At 36.8% G+C, this 17048-nt stretch overlaps 1 protein-coding gene across 1 annotated transcript; it reads left to right on the top strand.

Moving 5' to 3' along the window:
* Positions 1–15575, top strand: tmem168b (transmembrane protein 168b). Its single transcript, XM_056452096.1, has 4 exons — positions 1–1740; positions 3948–4090; positions 8203–8477; positions 11630–15575. Exons 1-4 carry the CDS (start codon positions 607–609, stop codon positions 12175–12177), a joined length of 2100 nt encoding a protein of 699 aa, XP_056308071.1. The 5' UTR covers positions 1–606; the 3' UTR covers positions 12178–15575.
* Positions 15576–17048: the final 1473 nt, after the last annotated feature.

Below are 17048 nucleotides of genomic sequence, written 5' to 3'. Positions count from 1 at the left end.
ACATGGCGGACGCTGAGCGAAGTTTAGACCGTGGTTGGGGGATATTGTGCGATAAATGAGCAAATTTTCGTGTTTTTCTGTGAACGACAATCTTCTGTGACTTGCGTTTCTTCTAACGCATTTCTTGCAGCCCGTTTAAATCGATGTTACGCAGGTTGTGAAGAGAAACAACACATTCTTTCAACTTTCTAATGCCGGTAAACGCACAGCAATCTGCTCTTCTTAATCAGACTGACAGCTCATTGCAACTCTGTTTGTGTTTATATCACAACTTATGACGAGTTTAACATTTTCATATCTAGTTGACGTATTAATTTCAGTCTTTATAACATGACCTTGTGTTCAATAGTTTTGTTCATTCATCAGTAACAGGTGGATATTGAGATGACAATCCATCGTTTCACTATATATTTTACTTTAAGTTTTGTACTGTAATACCCCACAAAACGATGTAGTTTTAAGTACCCCTGAAATCCACTATGTTGTTTTTACTTTAATTTTGCCGACTTGTTATGCCGTGAATAATTTTTTTTCGGAATTGTGACGTCACTCGCGACGCTAAATCCGCACATTTTCAGCTATTTTGCGAGTTTTAAGTTCGCAACAATGTGCAAACTTCTCAAATATTGTTTTAGCCACTTTCTGTATGCGACCATGACATGGCTGGATGAAGCCAACAGAGGGCTAAATACGTGGTCATCTGTTCGATACCTCGGTTACCTGTCCAGCTTGAACTCCCTGGTGGCCATTTGCCTGGGACTTTATGTACAATGGGAGAAAACTGCAGACACTATAATTTTAGTCATTTTTATTTTGGGCCTCTTCGTTCTTGGGGTTGCCTGCATTCTCCACTACTATTTCGCTATGGAGAAAGTTAGCCTGTTTCTGTTGCATCTTTGGTTTGGTTTCCTTCTTGGTTTGCTATGCTTCGTCAATGTCCCATCCAAAGAGCTCGATATTAAGGAGCAAGTGGCTAACTATATGTTAACAGCGAGCGTTGCAATAAGAATCCTTTGGGCTTTGGTTGAAAGAATGTGTGGTTGTACTCGACATCAACCCGCGTTCCTTACCTCAAGGGAAGCTTTGGAGCTCACTGGTTTTGCTGTGGCTAGCACCCTGGTTAGCTACAAATCCATAAGCCTCATAGTTCTAACACTCGCTTTAGCTGCTCTAATTATGGTCTTGCGCATGAAGTCCCCTTTGGCTCTCCAAAACCTGGTCTGCTTCTCAGGAGTCGCTGCGTTTTTCTTCCAGGAGTCTTTAGGGGTGTCCACCAACCCCTTTGCATTGTCTTGTTTTTTCAGTCGTCTTGTCTGTGACCCATTCCTAGACGTCTACTTTAGTGGACTTTCTGTAACTGAACGTTGGTCTCCGCTGCTCCTAAGAAGAGGCCTGTGGAGACGCTTCACGCTTCTGCCGTTGTTGGTTGTGGAGGTGACGTTTCTTGTCATGGCTTCTCTGAAGATGAGAGATCTGGATCGGTGGTACCTGCTCATCCCTAGTCTTTCAGCGTCTGCTGTTTTCTGGATCATCTGTCATCTGGTTTTTCTCGTCACGGTCTGGGGTTTTCACAGTAAGCTGAGTGACTGTCAGAGATTGTGTACTGCGCACATGTCTGAACCTGGAGAACTGGACCGGATCATGGCATCTAAAGGGATGCGGCACTTCTGTCTCATATCAAAACGCCTGGTGCTCTTCAGCCTGGTCTCCACAGTCATACTCGGGGCTCTGGGTTGGCAGGTAAAAATAGTTTCTGTGGAAATCTTTAAAAAATGTATTAAGATGTAGGGCTGGGCGATATAATGAAAATCTCATATCATAGTATACAGTGCTCAGCATATATAAATTTATATATATTTTTAATAGGAAGCAATACAATATTATATTTGTGCATATACATTAGATTAGTCAGTACTGAAGCCAAATTTAGAGCTTATCTAACAAAATACCTTACCATAACGGACCAAAAACTAGAACACATAAATGTATATGTTAATGAAAAATGTCTTTTTTGCAATATTTTGTTTGAATTTAATTGTATTATCTTTCAATTTCTAAGTATGTTTGGTGACTAAAATATTATTTGATAAATACAGTTTAAGTCAGAATTATTAGCCCCCCTGAAATATTAGCCCCGTTTATTTTTTCCCTAATTTCTGTTTAATGGAGAGAAGATTTTTTTAACACATTTCTAAAAATAATAGTTTTAATAACTCCTCTCTAATAACTGATTTATTTGATCTTTGCCATGATGACAGTAAATAATATTTGATTAGATATTTTTCAAGACACTTCTATACAGCTTAAAGTGACATTTAAAGGCTTAATTAGGTTAACTAGGCAAGTTAGGGTAATTAAGCAAGTTATTGTATAATGATGGGTTGTTCTGTAGACTATTGAAAAAATATATAGCTTAAAGGGGCTAATAATTTTGTCCTTAAAATGGTGTTTAATAAATTAAAAAATGCTTTTATTCTAGCCGAAATAAAACAAATATGACTTTCTCCTTGCTCTGTTAAGCATCATTTGGGCTAATAATTCTGACTTCATCTGTATATCCATTTAATAAATCTGTTTTGTTTAAATGCACCAAAACAATTGCCTGTGTTCACTGAGAAACAGAGTGTGGGGGAAAACGGAGCACCTGGAGGAAACCCACGCGAATATGGGAAGAACATGCAAAAAGAAATGCCGACTGACCCAGCTGGGATTAGAACCAGCGACCTTCTTGGGGCTGTGAGGCAACAGTGCTAACCACTGAGCCACTGTATCGCCCGCATTTGCATAACGGCATGTAATATTGTGCTTGTATAAATTATGAAAAGTATTACCATATTTTGTGACACCACAAAATAAATGATAGATTAATATATTAAAATATAATGTCATATTGCACAGCTCTATTTATATGTGTAACATTTTTAGAAATGTTTTAGTTTAGTTTTTATATTTTAGTTTTTATATTTATGTTAATTTTGTGTGGTTGTGAAAAATCTTTATGATCTTTAAGATTATTATTATTATTATTATTATTATTATTATTATTATTATTATTATTAATGAAAAAAATTATTTACAAACATACATTTCTTTTTGGAAGTCATGAAAAGGTCAAACTACAGACATGACAAGATTACATTGCATGATGTCATTTCCATTTTTTCCGCTGCATGTTGGTTTTACCTCATGACTTTGCAAAAATTTTTTACCAAGCTTTTTTTTTTTTTTTACAAAAAGATATGACTTTTATGCATTTTTACCATGATCAGGGGACATCTGATAAAACATAATTAAATAGTAATATAGTCATTGTAACAGTTTATATACGAAGACAAAAATCTTGTCAGGCATATTTACAACACTAATAAATTAATAGCATAATGACAATCTATTTAAGGATCACAGTGTATCCACAAGTGCTAATTAGGCTGACTCATTTTAAATCCTTATGCTTTGCAATTTGCCACCAGACAAAAATTGCGTAATATTTCACTAATGTTTTGTTCTAGTCTTTGACTTAATTTATTTAATGAAAAATACTTTAAATGGGTAAACATTGCAATAAACATACCTAGTTTCTATGTAAATATATTATAAAACCTAATTAATTGGTATGCTGTCAAAGCTACATTTTCAGCTTTCATCACTACATTCAGTAGTGTCCTATGGTCTTTGTTTGAATTTTTATTCCAGTGTTGTTTAATAAATTAGAAGGTGGATTTCAACAATATAATTTAATCTTGTTGAACAAGTTATACAGTTCTTAAAAAATAAAAATAAAAAACTTACTGACCCCAAAAATTGCATGTTAATGTTTTTTTAAATTCAATTTTGACAAATTTTGACAAATTCTTCAACCCATTTTCAATAGATACTTTTTTTTTTGTCTAAATGGTTTGCATTTTGATTGTTAAAGGTTTTCATAAAGGCATTGTTTTCTCCTTCAGTCGTCCAACAGTCTGTTCATCTCCTTGTTTCTGCTGGTCCTGCCTCTCGAGTCTTTAGCCCACGGGCTCTTCCTTGAGTTGGGAAACAGTCTTGGTGGAACATGTATCGGTTACGCTGTGGTGATTCCTACTAACTATTGCAGGTACTAGATGCTTATACACTCACAGTGTGTCGGAGTTTATATACTGTCTGAAAAGGGATTGCATGTGCATTTGAACATATCTTCGATATAATATGAAAAGTATGAATAGAATTCAGACGTACTGCATCTGCCATGTTGTCATAATCGCATGACCTACCTGCCTGCTGTTGAATGCTATGAATTTGGTGCACTTATCTTGATTCTTTTTCATGGCCAGTTATGATTGCCGATTTCTTTTTACAAGCTAATAAAATTCTTGTAAATTTCAGATTTTTTTTGTTAATTTTTAAAGTAAATATTAAGTAAAATCAATTATTTTCTGTTGGTATGTGAAATTAGGGTTCATAAATGCAGCGGTTGGACAATGAAACTGAAATGCCTGGTTTTAGCCCACAATAATGTATTAGTATGGTGTAGGGCCTCCCTTTGCGGCCAATACAGCATTAATTCATCTTCAGAATGACAGATACAAATCCTGCACAGTGGCCAGAGGAATGTTGAGCCTTGCTTTGTGCAGAATAGTGGCCAGGTCACTACGTAATTCTAGTGGAGGAAAGCGTTTCCTGACTCGCTACTCCAAAACACCCCAAGATGGCTTAATGACATTTAGATCTGGTGATTGTGTAGGCCATAGGAGATGTTCAACTTCATTTTCATGTTCATCCAACCACTCTGTCAAAAGTCTTGCTGTGTGTATTGGTGCATTATCATCCTGATACGCGGCACCGTCTTCAGGAGACAATGTTTGAACCATTGCTTGCACATGGTCCTCCAGAATGGGTTCAGTAGTCCTTGGCAGTATTGGGGATGGGGAATACCATGATATTGCAGCTAGAACCATTATTCATCCACCCTGTGGTTTACTCTGGGCATGCAACCGTCTGGGTGGTACGCTTCTTTGGGGATTCTCCACACCGTAACTCTCCTGGATGTGGGAAAGACGGTGAAGGTAGACTCATCAGAGAACAATACATGTCTTGCATTGTCCACAACCCATGATTTTTGATGCAGGCCCCATTGAAACCAACGTTTGGCATTGGCATGAGTGACCACAGGTTCGGGTGTGGCAGTTACTCCTGTTGGATATGTTTCATTCCACTTGGTGGTATGCTGACATTACCCTGATACCATGGCTCTTGATACATCGCAGACATGCTGTCTTGGTCACATATGCGCCACTGAGATGTGCACCAGCAATTTGTCCTCTTTTAACCTCTAACATGTCACCCAAAATGTTGTGTGTATTGCAATATTTTAAGCAAAGCTGTGCTATTACTCCGCTAATTAAACCTTTACACTCTGCTCTTACTGGTGAAATGTGCAATTATTGAAGATTGGTCACAAGGCTGGTCAGATTTAGCCATATAACATCCAACAATTGGCTAGTGTTTCAGTTTCATTGTCCAACCACTGTAGAAACCTCATACAAAAGAAAAACAAGCAGGATTAACAGTTTTCTTATTTAAAGCTGTAAACAAAGCATTTGCGCTGGTATTTAATGTTTTAATCCATGGGGTACTCAAGTTCATAGGACAAGTGGTCCACAATAAAGCCACATAAAATGGGAGAAAATGCATAATGTGGTTCCCAGCAACAAATGACTAAAAACCGGTTTAGCATTTTAAACACGTGGTGCAACCTAGTGCTGAGTTGGGGTTCTCAGCTGGTGTGTGACCAGCTTTCAGATTATTAACTGCATTATTAACTGCATTTACAGGTTTATGCAAAAGTTTGGCCACCCCTGATAATTTTCCTGCTGGCCTTTCAAATCAGCAAATTCATTTATATTTTATACCCTAGGGAAAAGCAACATTTCAGTTCTGACATAACATTTATTTAATAAACAGATGCAATGCAATTTAATTCATAACAAAAACAGACAGATGCAAAATTTTGGGCACCTCAACAGAATAATGACATCAATCTTTTGTACAGCCACCTTTTGCTGAAATAACAGCCTGTAGACCCTTATAGTCAACAACAAGTCCCTGAATTCTTGCTTAAGGCATTTTAGGCCATTCTTTTTCTTGCAAATTTTTCCAGTTAAGTCAGGTTTGATGAGTGCTGAGCATAAATGGCCCTTTTCAAATTAATCCATAGATTTTTGATGATGTTCAAGTCTTGGGACTGGGATGGCCATTCAAAAATGTTGTATCATGTCTGAGCATGAATTCCTTGGTAGATCTGGAACTGTGCTTTGGGTCATTGTCCTGCTGAAACAGCCAACCCTGGAGTAACTTCAGCCTCTTGACTGATTCCTGAAGATTGTTCTTCAGAATCTGCTGATACTGGGTGGAATCCACTCTGACAAGGTTTCCGGTACCTGATTGGTTTTACCTGTGTTAGGATGGTTAAGGTTCACTGATGCTGCGTCCTTATTCGCATATTTATACTATGCCCTAAAAGTATGTACTTTTTTGTGAAGGAAAAATATATACTTTTGAGGATGTAAAAGAAGAGGATGCAAGCTTTGGGACACACTACGTTCTCGTTAACAGATCGTTGTGTTGCTTAGTTATGAGCCCTGTCAATCATCCACACATCATCCACATTTCTGTCATATTTAATTTCCTACCTTATTGGAGAAGCAGCAGCAGGTTAATCTCCCATTCAAGAGTCTTTTCATGCAAAGAAATCTCTTCAGGTTTTTGGATAATTCTGCATTCAGATGTTATTGTCCAAACACGTCTTTATTTAAGTTCAGTATTGTTGTTACAGATGAAATATAACAGAAAATGCGATTTAAATATTTTCCAGTTGGCTAGATATTATTGTGTCAGTCATACAAACATCTTTACCGAAGCCTCTCTACTTGACAGTTGGTCTCGCATGTCCGCCATGTTTGTAGTTTATTTACACTTTTCACCCACGTTTGTAGTTCTAATAAAATTTACGTCTAACGCGCAATGTACTGTGGGCAATATTAGCGGTTAGAGTAAGGACGGTTCTAAAATTTTACCAAAAAATATTCAATCATCCGGGAACCTTTTGCATACTCATTTCAACATACTCTGATTTGGGACATACTAATTCTATTTAGTATCAAATATTATTTAGGATGGAAAGTCTGCGAATTGGGACGCAGCATTGGTCACTCAAATCAATTTTGTGTTGTAATCAATCAGCATTAAATGATTACACGTTTTGAAATCCACACAAAAAAGAGGGTGCCCAAACTTTTGCATAGCCTGTTTTTCAGTTTAATTTCAATACATTTTTAGTTTCAGTTGGATTTTTCTTTTATAAAGAGAGCACATAATTATGCAGCCACGAGGGGTAACAAATTTTTTGCATAAAAGTGTAAATGGTGCAAACGTAAAGCTTAATATTTGTTCTACTCTTGAACTAATTCTAATAAGTAATTCATTTTTAGCATGATATAGGCCACAAAATTAATCCAGATGAGCCCCTCTGTTTTATTCAGAGATAATCTAAAAATAAATTATTTACAGAACCAGATACAAGATCAATCGAGCGTTTGAAAGCCACGTCTATCAGTGCTCAAATTTTAGCAAGAAATGGGCATTTTTAAAAAATGTACTAGAGTTGTACCAGGACTACTAGGGCTATTAATCATATTCAAATCATATAATTAAAGCCAGCCAAGCATGAAAGTCTGGTCCCACTTTATATTAAATGGCCTTAACTAAAATGCATTCATTAAAGTACTTATTGTGTAAATACATATTTTTACATTATGCTTATGCTTGATTAAATATTCCTGCATGTAATTACACATGTAATTCATTTCTCTAATTACATTTATAATTACACTGTTGACCAACAATAAACTTAAACTTACTCATACCACCAAACCTGTCCCTAACCCTACCTATATCCCACCTCAAGACCCCCAGATTTGTTTTGCAATACATTAAGAACATTGTATTTATATTTTGATGTAAGTGTATAGTATTTAAGGCCACTTAATAATAAGTGGAACTGAAAGTCTTATCCACACAGTCCTTTTATTTAATGTTGAAAACACAAAATCATGGAAGTATGTAATGAATGATGGTCAATTTTTGTTGTAATTGGTGAATGCAGAATCTTTCATGTTATTCAGTGGTGCTTCGTTTCGTATTATAGCTCATGCTCTGGTTTTCCCTCAGTCCAGACGGTCAGCCCACCCTGCTCCCTCCAGCTCATGTACAAGAGCTCAACCTTCGTTCCACTGGGATGCTCAACAACGTGCAGCGCTTCTTCTCTCATCACATGATCGAGACCTACGGTTGCGATTACTCCACGAGCGGCTTGAGTCTGGAGGCCCTCCAGGCCAAACTCCGCATATTCATGGAGGCGCACACGACTGACGGCCCACGACACGACACCTACGTGCTCTATTACAGTGGACACACACACCGCAGTGGAGAGTGGGCACTAGCAGGTGGGAGAATCATTGCAAAACTTTTTTTTTTCCTCCTCATGTACAAACAGAACATTGGTTAGTGTCAAAACAGTTCGGGCTTCACATAAAAATAAATAATAAAAAGAGGGAATTTATTTGATGAAAAGTGAAATCTAAATTGGACCATACAAAATCAAACACGTATATTTGATCGTATAGTCTATAGTCCTGTGTTTATTAGTCGCATTGAATCAATAACATTTTCTGGGTAGGGCTGCACCAGCTCTGAAAATGTTAAATTATATATATATATAAATATTAGTAATGTGTTGCAAAAGTAATTATTACATTTTCCCGTAACGCAGTAGTGTAAAGCATTACTAATACGTTTTCAGTAATATTTTACTCGGTACATGTTCAGTAACGCATGCGTTACTACAAACTTTCGCCCGCAAGACATTAACAAATAAAAAATACCGCAAGTAAGTTCTATTTCCTGTTCGTGGTTAGTGAATATATGCGAGTTGTCATTAATATCCCTTTGGCTATTGGAACTTTTTTTTACTTTGAACGTGGAATGATTTCAGCCTCTGAGCTCAAGGTCCGAGGCTGTTGGCTCAGCCTGGTTCACAGTAATGTTAAGCCCTGACGCGCAACGGAAGAGCGGCAAATAGATAAAAATGGCAGAAGACAGTACATTCGCGAGATGGACGTACGTGCATATGTCGTTATTTTACTGATAAATGTCGTAAGTGCAGTTTTACAAGTCGAGAACGCATTCATGTAATCCTCTGTTCATGGACAACTGCTCGACTGCAAAATTTCTCGCAGTCGCATGCAGTCAAAACACGGCTGCTCACGTGCGAATGATCTGCTCTCGTTCTGTCAGATGATGCAGACTCACAGTTTGTGCCTCATGCTTCCTCTTCCTTTGGTGCTTTTGCTCTCTAGAGATCCCCCTGTTCAATTGGTTATCCCAAGAATTTTGATATGGTTTCTATATTGCTACACTATTAATTAACAATACACAAAAAACTAAAAGGTTATCGTAGATTCTGTAATAAATACTAGTGTTTTTGAGTGTTAGGTAAACTGCCTATATTTTAGGCTAGTATTATTTACAAGTTGTTAATAATGAATGCTTCAGCATACTGTAGTTTTAAGAAAGGTGAACTGATAAAATGAAATACAGTGTATTCAGTGCATCAAATTATTTATTATAGCTTCCAGAATCTGGCCACTTTGGTGTCTGAGTATATTGTAGCTGTTTTTGTAGCCTGTGGCTTTAAATGCAACTGAGCTGCTTCTCCCCGCCTACCATTCCCAAGTGCGTGTCTGCTTATCATGCGTTACGTCAGATAAACAGCAGTCAGTGATAGAGATAGACTTGGAAGAAGCTGAAATACAGCTCAATAGTCAAAAATACCAAGTAATTTTATTTCTTGTGGGGTTTATTCAAGCCTGAAATTCGGAAATGAGTCTTACACAAATAATAGCGTTTACTGACACCATGCGGACATAGTGATTATAGTGGTTAAGAATTACATAGCAATTTTACTGTCTTTATTACATACATGCTCTGTTTTAAAAACGTTTTAAACTTATAAAACTTGTAAAATCACCAAAAGATGTAACAAATATTTTAATCCCAGGTTATTTGAGAAAAAAAAACAAACAAAAAAAAGTTCTGTGGACGCGTGTATACATGTTATAGAAACATGGCGCCTGTCAATCAATTCGGTGGGTGGGAAAAACTGCACTCCAAATCACGTTGCGGTGGGCCTCAAAATCACTGGGATTTGGGCCCTATTTTTATGTCTTGAGTGACTTGAGAGACTTGAATTTATATCACCATATATTACGGTGGACACACCATACCTACACACCATTTTGTCCAAACAGCTTCCAAAAGTTGGTATTTGTTTGTAGCAGTCCTCCTAAAATTATCTTGTAAATCTTAACATTAATGTAATCGGTGGTGCAGTGGGTAGCACATTTGCCTCACAGCAAGAAGGTCGCTGGTTCGAGCCTTGGCTGGGTCAGTTGGCATTTCTGTGTGGAGTTTGCATGTTTTCCCTCGCAAGGGTTTCCTCCGGGTGCTCCGGTTTCCACCACAAGTCCAAAGATATGTGGTACAGGTGAATTGGGTAGACTAAATTGTCCATAGTGTATGTGTGTGAATGAGTGTGTATGAATGTTTTCCATTGATGGGTTGCAGCTGGATAAAACATGCTGGATAAGTTGACGGTTCATTCCGCTGTAGCAACCCCGGATTAATAAAGGGACTAAGCCATCATTCATTTTTAAAAGAAAATAAATGAATGAATGAAAATGTAAAACCTAATCTATTTGCCACTTCCACTGCAGTTAGTGATAATTAAGTGATCATTACATCAGTGGTTCTCAGTTCTTGTCCTTGCACAATAGTGTTCTCAGATAACCAGTGCAATAGATGAGAGCTTTATGCATGAACTGTGTTCAGTACAGGGTCTCTACATAGTGTCCAGAACTCCCTACTAACCTGAGCACGGGACAACTTCAAAACATTCACAGACTTGCTCAATGCCACAGAGCCTGCATCGTACTATTTATAATAAGCTGTTCACTCCAAAGGCAAAATTAAACATTCATGTGAGTAGATTACATACAAAGTTAATGCAAATAGGTGCAAACCAGGCAGCATGAATAAGGAATCTTCAGTGCATTTGTCAGGAACACTAAGAATTTGTCTCAGTTGGATCTTTCGTGCTAGTTCAAGTAAATTAACTTGAGTGGAAAATTAGCATGAAGTGCTAATTACAAATGCTCTCATTGGTTGATGCATTCAAAGATGCGTGATGGTGAGGCCAGTGCTGTTCAACAACCCAACCCTCCTGTGACCTATTGTTTGTCTGTAAAAGAATTAAAAATAATGATATATAATATTAAATTATATATTATATAACATTTTATATTATATTGTATTATATAAATTAATTATATTATTTTAAATGATATTGTATTAAATTATATGATATATTATATTATATTAGATTAGTATTTTTTACTGTTATACATATAGTATACGTTATTGTTGCTTTGAATCTAATATTAAAGTCTATAATGGATATCTCTACATAAATGTTCAGCCAAATATTGAAGATGTCATAAAACCTTACAGATGTCCTCTTTGTCACCTTCTCCCCATTCAGGTGGAGATGTGCTGCGTCTGGATGAGATTGTGCAGCTTTGGAGAGAGAAGAACGCTGGATTCTGCTCTCGCCTCATCATTATCCTGGACACTGATAACTCTGTGCCCTGGGCGAAGGAGGTGCAGAAAATCGAGGGTCTTTACATCGCAGTTCAAGGGGCTGAACTCTCCAGTCCCACAGACCTGGAGCTCCAGGACGCTCCTCAGCTCGGCGACTTCACCACTCAATGGGTTGATTTTAACTGCAACCCTGACAGTATAGTTCGGTTTTCAGAGCGCGGCCGGTCTGTTCGCGCGGTTTACGGTATTTCCAGACACTGGAGCGACTATAAGCTTCATCTGCCCACTGATAGTGATGTCACCAGGCACTGGAGACTCTATTTTCCACGTGTGACTTACCCTGTGGTTCAACTTGCACATTGGTGTGGTGGGTTGAATATGTTCTGGGTTTGCGGATACTGCGTTCGGCTGCTACGGAGAGTCAAACTTACGTGGTTTCCACCTGCGGTGCTTGACACGGGACAAGGGTTCAAGCTGGTCAGATCGTAGAATAATGTTCTGGATGGCGAGGATACTGTAAAAGCAGCTGATGGGGAGTATGGACAAGTTGATTTGGGTTGTGTGGACCAGTGTGGCAATTTCTAAAATCTCAGGTGTGAAAATTCTCTCCATATATATATGTGTGTGTGTGTGTATGTTGTTTTTTTTTTGATGGTAAAAATAGGTAGAACTGACCAACTTGCTAGAATGTGATTTGGGTGTCTTCGTCACTCTATAAGGGTTTTTTGTGGAGGAAAAAAATCTGGTTCTGGGTCATAATCACCTAAATTATTATAAAATAGTTTGTTTTGCATAAAGAAATATATATATATATTTTATTTATTTAAGATATTTAGGATAACAGCACTAATATAGTATATTATATTATATTATTCTATATTATTCATTCATTCATTTTCTTTTCGGCTCAGTCCCTTTATTAATCTGGGGTCGCCAACGCGGAATGAACCACCAACTTATCCAGCACGTTTTACGCAGCAGATGCCTTTCCAGCTGCAACACATCTCTGTAAAAACATTCATACACACTTACTCACACTCATACACTACGGACAATTTAGCTTACCCAATTCACCTGTACCACATGTCTTTGAACTGTGGGGGAAACCGGAGCACCCAGGGGAAACCCATGCGAACTCCACACAGAAACGACAACTGACCCAGCTGAGGCTCAAACCAGCGACTTTTTTGCTGTGAAACGACAGCACTACCTACTACGCCACTGCGTCGCCCTATATTATATTTAATTATATTATATTATTACTGCCAGGGCTATTTATATCGAAGTTGATATTTAGCCGCACCATATTGGTGTTTCGTAACATCTAGCTTTTTTTATGAGGTGGGTGGTTAGCCCATCGCTCAACCCCCAACCTGGAAAACCATTATATTATATTATTTTTACATATTACATTATACTATATTACAACATACAGCAGGTAAAAAAAAGGAACTAGGAACTGGATTTGACACCTGTGCTCTAAATAATTTCATTACATAATAAAAAAATGGTATTACCATAATGTTCTGTAAAAATGTTAGCACAGGAATGGCCAAACTTCCTGTAGATTTGAACTCCAACCACAATTAGACACACCTGAACCAACTAATCAAGCTTTTCACCAGAGCTGCATTCGAAATCGCATTCTTCCATACTATATAGTACGCTAAAAACAGTATGCGAGCCGAGTACTATGTCTTCATAGAATTCGAAAAACAGAATGTGAGAAGTACCCAGATGACCTACTACTTCTGGAAAAATTCTAAAGTGCGCATCTGATGAACGCTATGCTATTCCATGATGCACCACGAGAGAATTCATGAATGGGAGTGAGGATGTTGCTAGATCAGATTTATATTATTCATTAAATTTCTCATTTATTGTATTTTATAAACGTCTACCCCAACCCTAAACACAACCATCACAGTAATATAAAAACAGTAGTTGTACAGAGTGTTATTTATTAAATTACCCAATAAATAGTATTTTATTAACACCTACCCCAACCCTAAATCCAGCCATCACAGTAATATTCAATATTGTTATACAGTGTTACAAAAATGATGCTATATAGATGTGCGTATCCACAGCTGTATCCTATTTAAACAGGTTATTGAACGAAGTGACGTCAGTAGGTCACGTGATGATGACAAAATGGCAGATGTAGTACGCCCGAGTTCCATTCATACTACTCACATTCAAACTGTATAGAACATACTTTTCTAACGGTCGAGAAGTACATTTAAATTCAAATGCAGTACCTACTGAGTAGTAGGCGAGTTCGGACGCAGCCCAGGTATTCCACAAAGCTTCTGCCGGGTGTATTGAAGCAAGTTGGAGCTAAACTCTGCAGGACCCTCCAGGACCAAGTGTGGGCACCCATTTTAGCATTATGTCATGATTTTCTTTTATTATTAGTAATAATAGTCTTGTTTATAGATTATATAATTAAAAATGTAAAATAATAAAATATAATATAATATTTAATAATTTCTTTAAAGACATTTCTACATTAGAAATGAAGGCTATCAATGCAAAAACTGATTTCAAATGAATTTTATGTCCCATTAGTAAACAAATACGACAATAGTTATTACTACTTATGCCAAATCATCACTTCCTTTTGAAATTGAGGTTAATTATGACCTAGAGATTTTTTTTTTCTTGCAAGATTCACATATATTGCGTTACTGATGAGCCTAACAGCAAGGCACCCACCCACTGTTACAGCTTTAAACTACTTCCACCGCCAGTCTAAACATGTTTTCCAGAACTTTTCTATGAGCTTTTCCTAACTGTAAATGATTAATGTACCAGCACTGAACAGTTGAATGCAGTGCCTCTTTTCAACGGCGCAAGACAAAACACAGCCTTATATTTACTGTCTATACAATGTTCATTTAACACTATACATTAATCCAAACATTCGATCAAAAAAACAAAACAAAGAAACTATTTCTATTGGTCTGTTTTGTTTTACTTGTTGATACAGCTCAAGATTTTCTACTGCCCTTTATAAATTTGTGCTATTTTGTATATCGCTTTGGTCATTTTGACTAATATTGTGTGTTTGCTAGCACTTCTAGCATTTTTAACCAAGGATGTTGGGGTTGAGTGTTTGTTTATTCTAGCGGTAACGTATTCTGAAGTGCCTTTTCTAAAGTGAGTCACCAAAAGATTTTCATTGAAATATGCAATATTTATTGACTGTATGATTTGAGTGTGTATGAAAAGGGCTGTTCACACCAAGGAGAAATATAATGATATGGTACTACATATATAGGACAAAATATACACTGTGATATGCAGTATGTGCACACTTTAAATTTAATGATAACAACAGAAATAATATAGATTTAAATTGATTTATATATATATATATATATATATAAATTTTTTCATCTGATAAATTGGAGATGTATAGTAACGAAAAGTCTACATTTAAAAGGTAATAAATAATATATAGGCTGATAAATAGACGTTTTTCAGAGCCGGATTACAAAAACAAAAGGCAAATAACTACAGCTGATCACCGATTGGAAAAAAAACAAAAAATATATAATATATAGATATTTTACCAATTTACAAATCTGAAATTATTCATTTGGTCAATAATGATGACTTCTGGTCTCAACTCTAGCTGAATTTTGCTAGTGTAATGGGAGACCACACCGCTGCATTGAGCACTTGCAATAAAAAAAAAAAACATTGTTATCTGTTTTATTATAGTTATTATTTTTGGTGTGAACAGGTCTTAAAGCTTTTAAAAGGACCTGCGAATGACTTCAAGAAAAGACTGAATGAGACGCTGGGATGATTTCAGTGATTACGTGTATGAAATCAGACATAAGAATGAGTTATGATTAAAAGAGTTCTTTTACTACAAACTTGTGTATGCAACAGTTTTGTTTTTTTCAACCCTGGTGTCAAAATTCAACCTTAGTAGAACATTCCTCTGAAGGTATAAGCATATAGGAATGAGCCCTTCTGAATAAAGTGCATTGTGCGATACCAAACAACTTCCCTCCACAAAAGATCATAGCCCGAATTCAGTTCATTCCAAAGGGTTCTTCGAAGTGGCCAGTTTTGATGGAGAGCATGATTTTTTTTAACATTTAAGTACCCTTTGCTGGGCGATATATCCTGTTTGGAATGCATCCTATGACTTCAATACTGTGAACCAAACTGAACCATGGAACTAATACCAAGAACTGAACAGACATGTGGCTCCAGTACTATTAACCAAACCAAGACTTAAATACTGTGAATTTAACTAAGGTGTGGCTACAAAACCAGGAACCAAATAGAACTGAGACTAAGATATAATGGACCAAATGGGACCAAGACTAAAATGCTGTGAACCAAATAGAACTAAGACTAAAATATCAAGAACCAAACAGAACAGAGACTAAAATATCATATTCTGAACCTAAAAGTTGGCTTCAACACCTTACTGAACCTCACAGAACAGTGGCTCCAATACTGTGAACCATACGAAACTGAGACTAAAATATTGCGAACCAAACAAAACGGAGAATAAAAAAACCATAAACCAAATGGAACAGAGACTCAAATATCATGAACCAAACGGGACCAAGATTAAAATGCTGTTAACCAAATGGAAAGGAGACTCAAATATTGTGAACCAAACAGAACCAAGACTCAAATACTGTGAACCAAACAAAATGGAGACTAAAATATTGTGAACCAAACAGAACCAAGACTCAAATACTGTGAACCAAACAAAATGGAGACTAAAATATTGTGAACCAAACAGAACCAAGACTCAAATACTGTGAACCAAACAAAATGGAGACTAAAATATTGTGAACCAAACAGAACCAAGACTAAAATACTGTGAACCAAACAAAATGGGGACTAAAATATCGTGAACCAAACAAAATGGAGACTAAAATATCGTGAACCAAAAAGAACCAAGACTAAAATACCATGAACCAAATGGAACAGACTAAAATATCATGAACCAAACAGAACAGAGACAAAAATATTGTAAACCAAACCTAAAGGTGGCTCCAACATCTCACCAAACCACACCATGGCTCCAATAAACCAAACTGAACCATGACTACAATATTGTAAACTGAACCAAACCATGTCTCCAATACAGCGAACTAAACCGAACCGTCGCGAATACCGCGAATCAAACCATAACAATGGTGTATCATTACACCCCTAGTGCATACAGTGCATCCGGAAAGTATTCATAGCGCTTCACTTTTTCCACTTTATGTTGCAGCCTTATTCCGAAATGGATTTTATTCAGCCAGATCAGTAACATTAAATAATATTAAATTAAAATAATTAGAACTCCTCTAAATTAATGAGGAGTTTTATCTCCT

This window comes from Danio aesculapii, chromosome 25 (assembly GCF_903798145.1).
Source record: "Danio aesculapii chromosome 25, fDanAes4.1, whole genome shotgun sequence".
NCBI lineage: Eukaryota > Metazoa > Chordata > Actinopteri > Cypriniformes > Danionidae > Danio > Danio aesculapii.
Note: the sequence above shows the minus strand (reverse complement) of the source record. Positions and strands in the feature narration are given on the sequence as shown.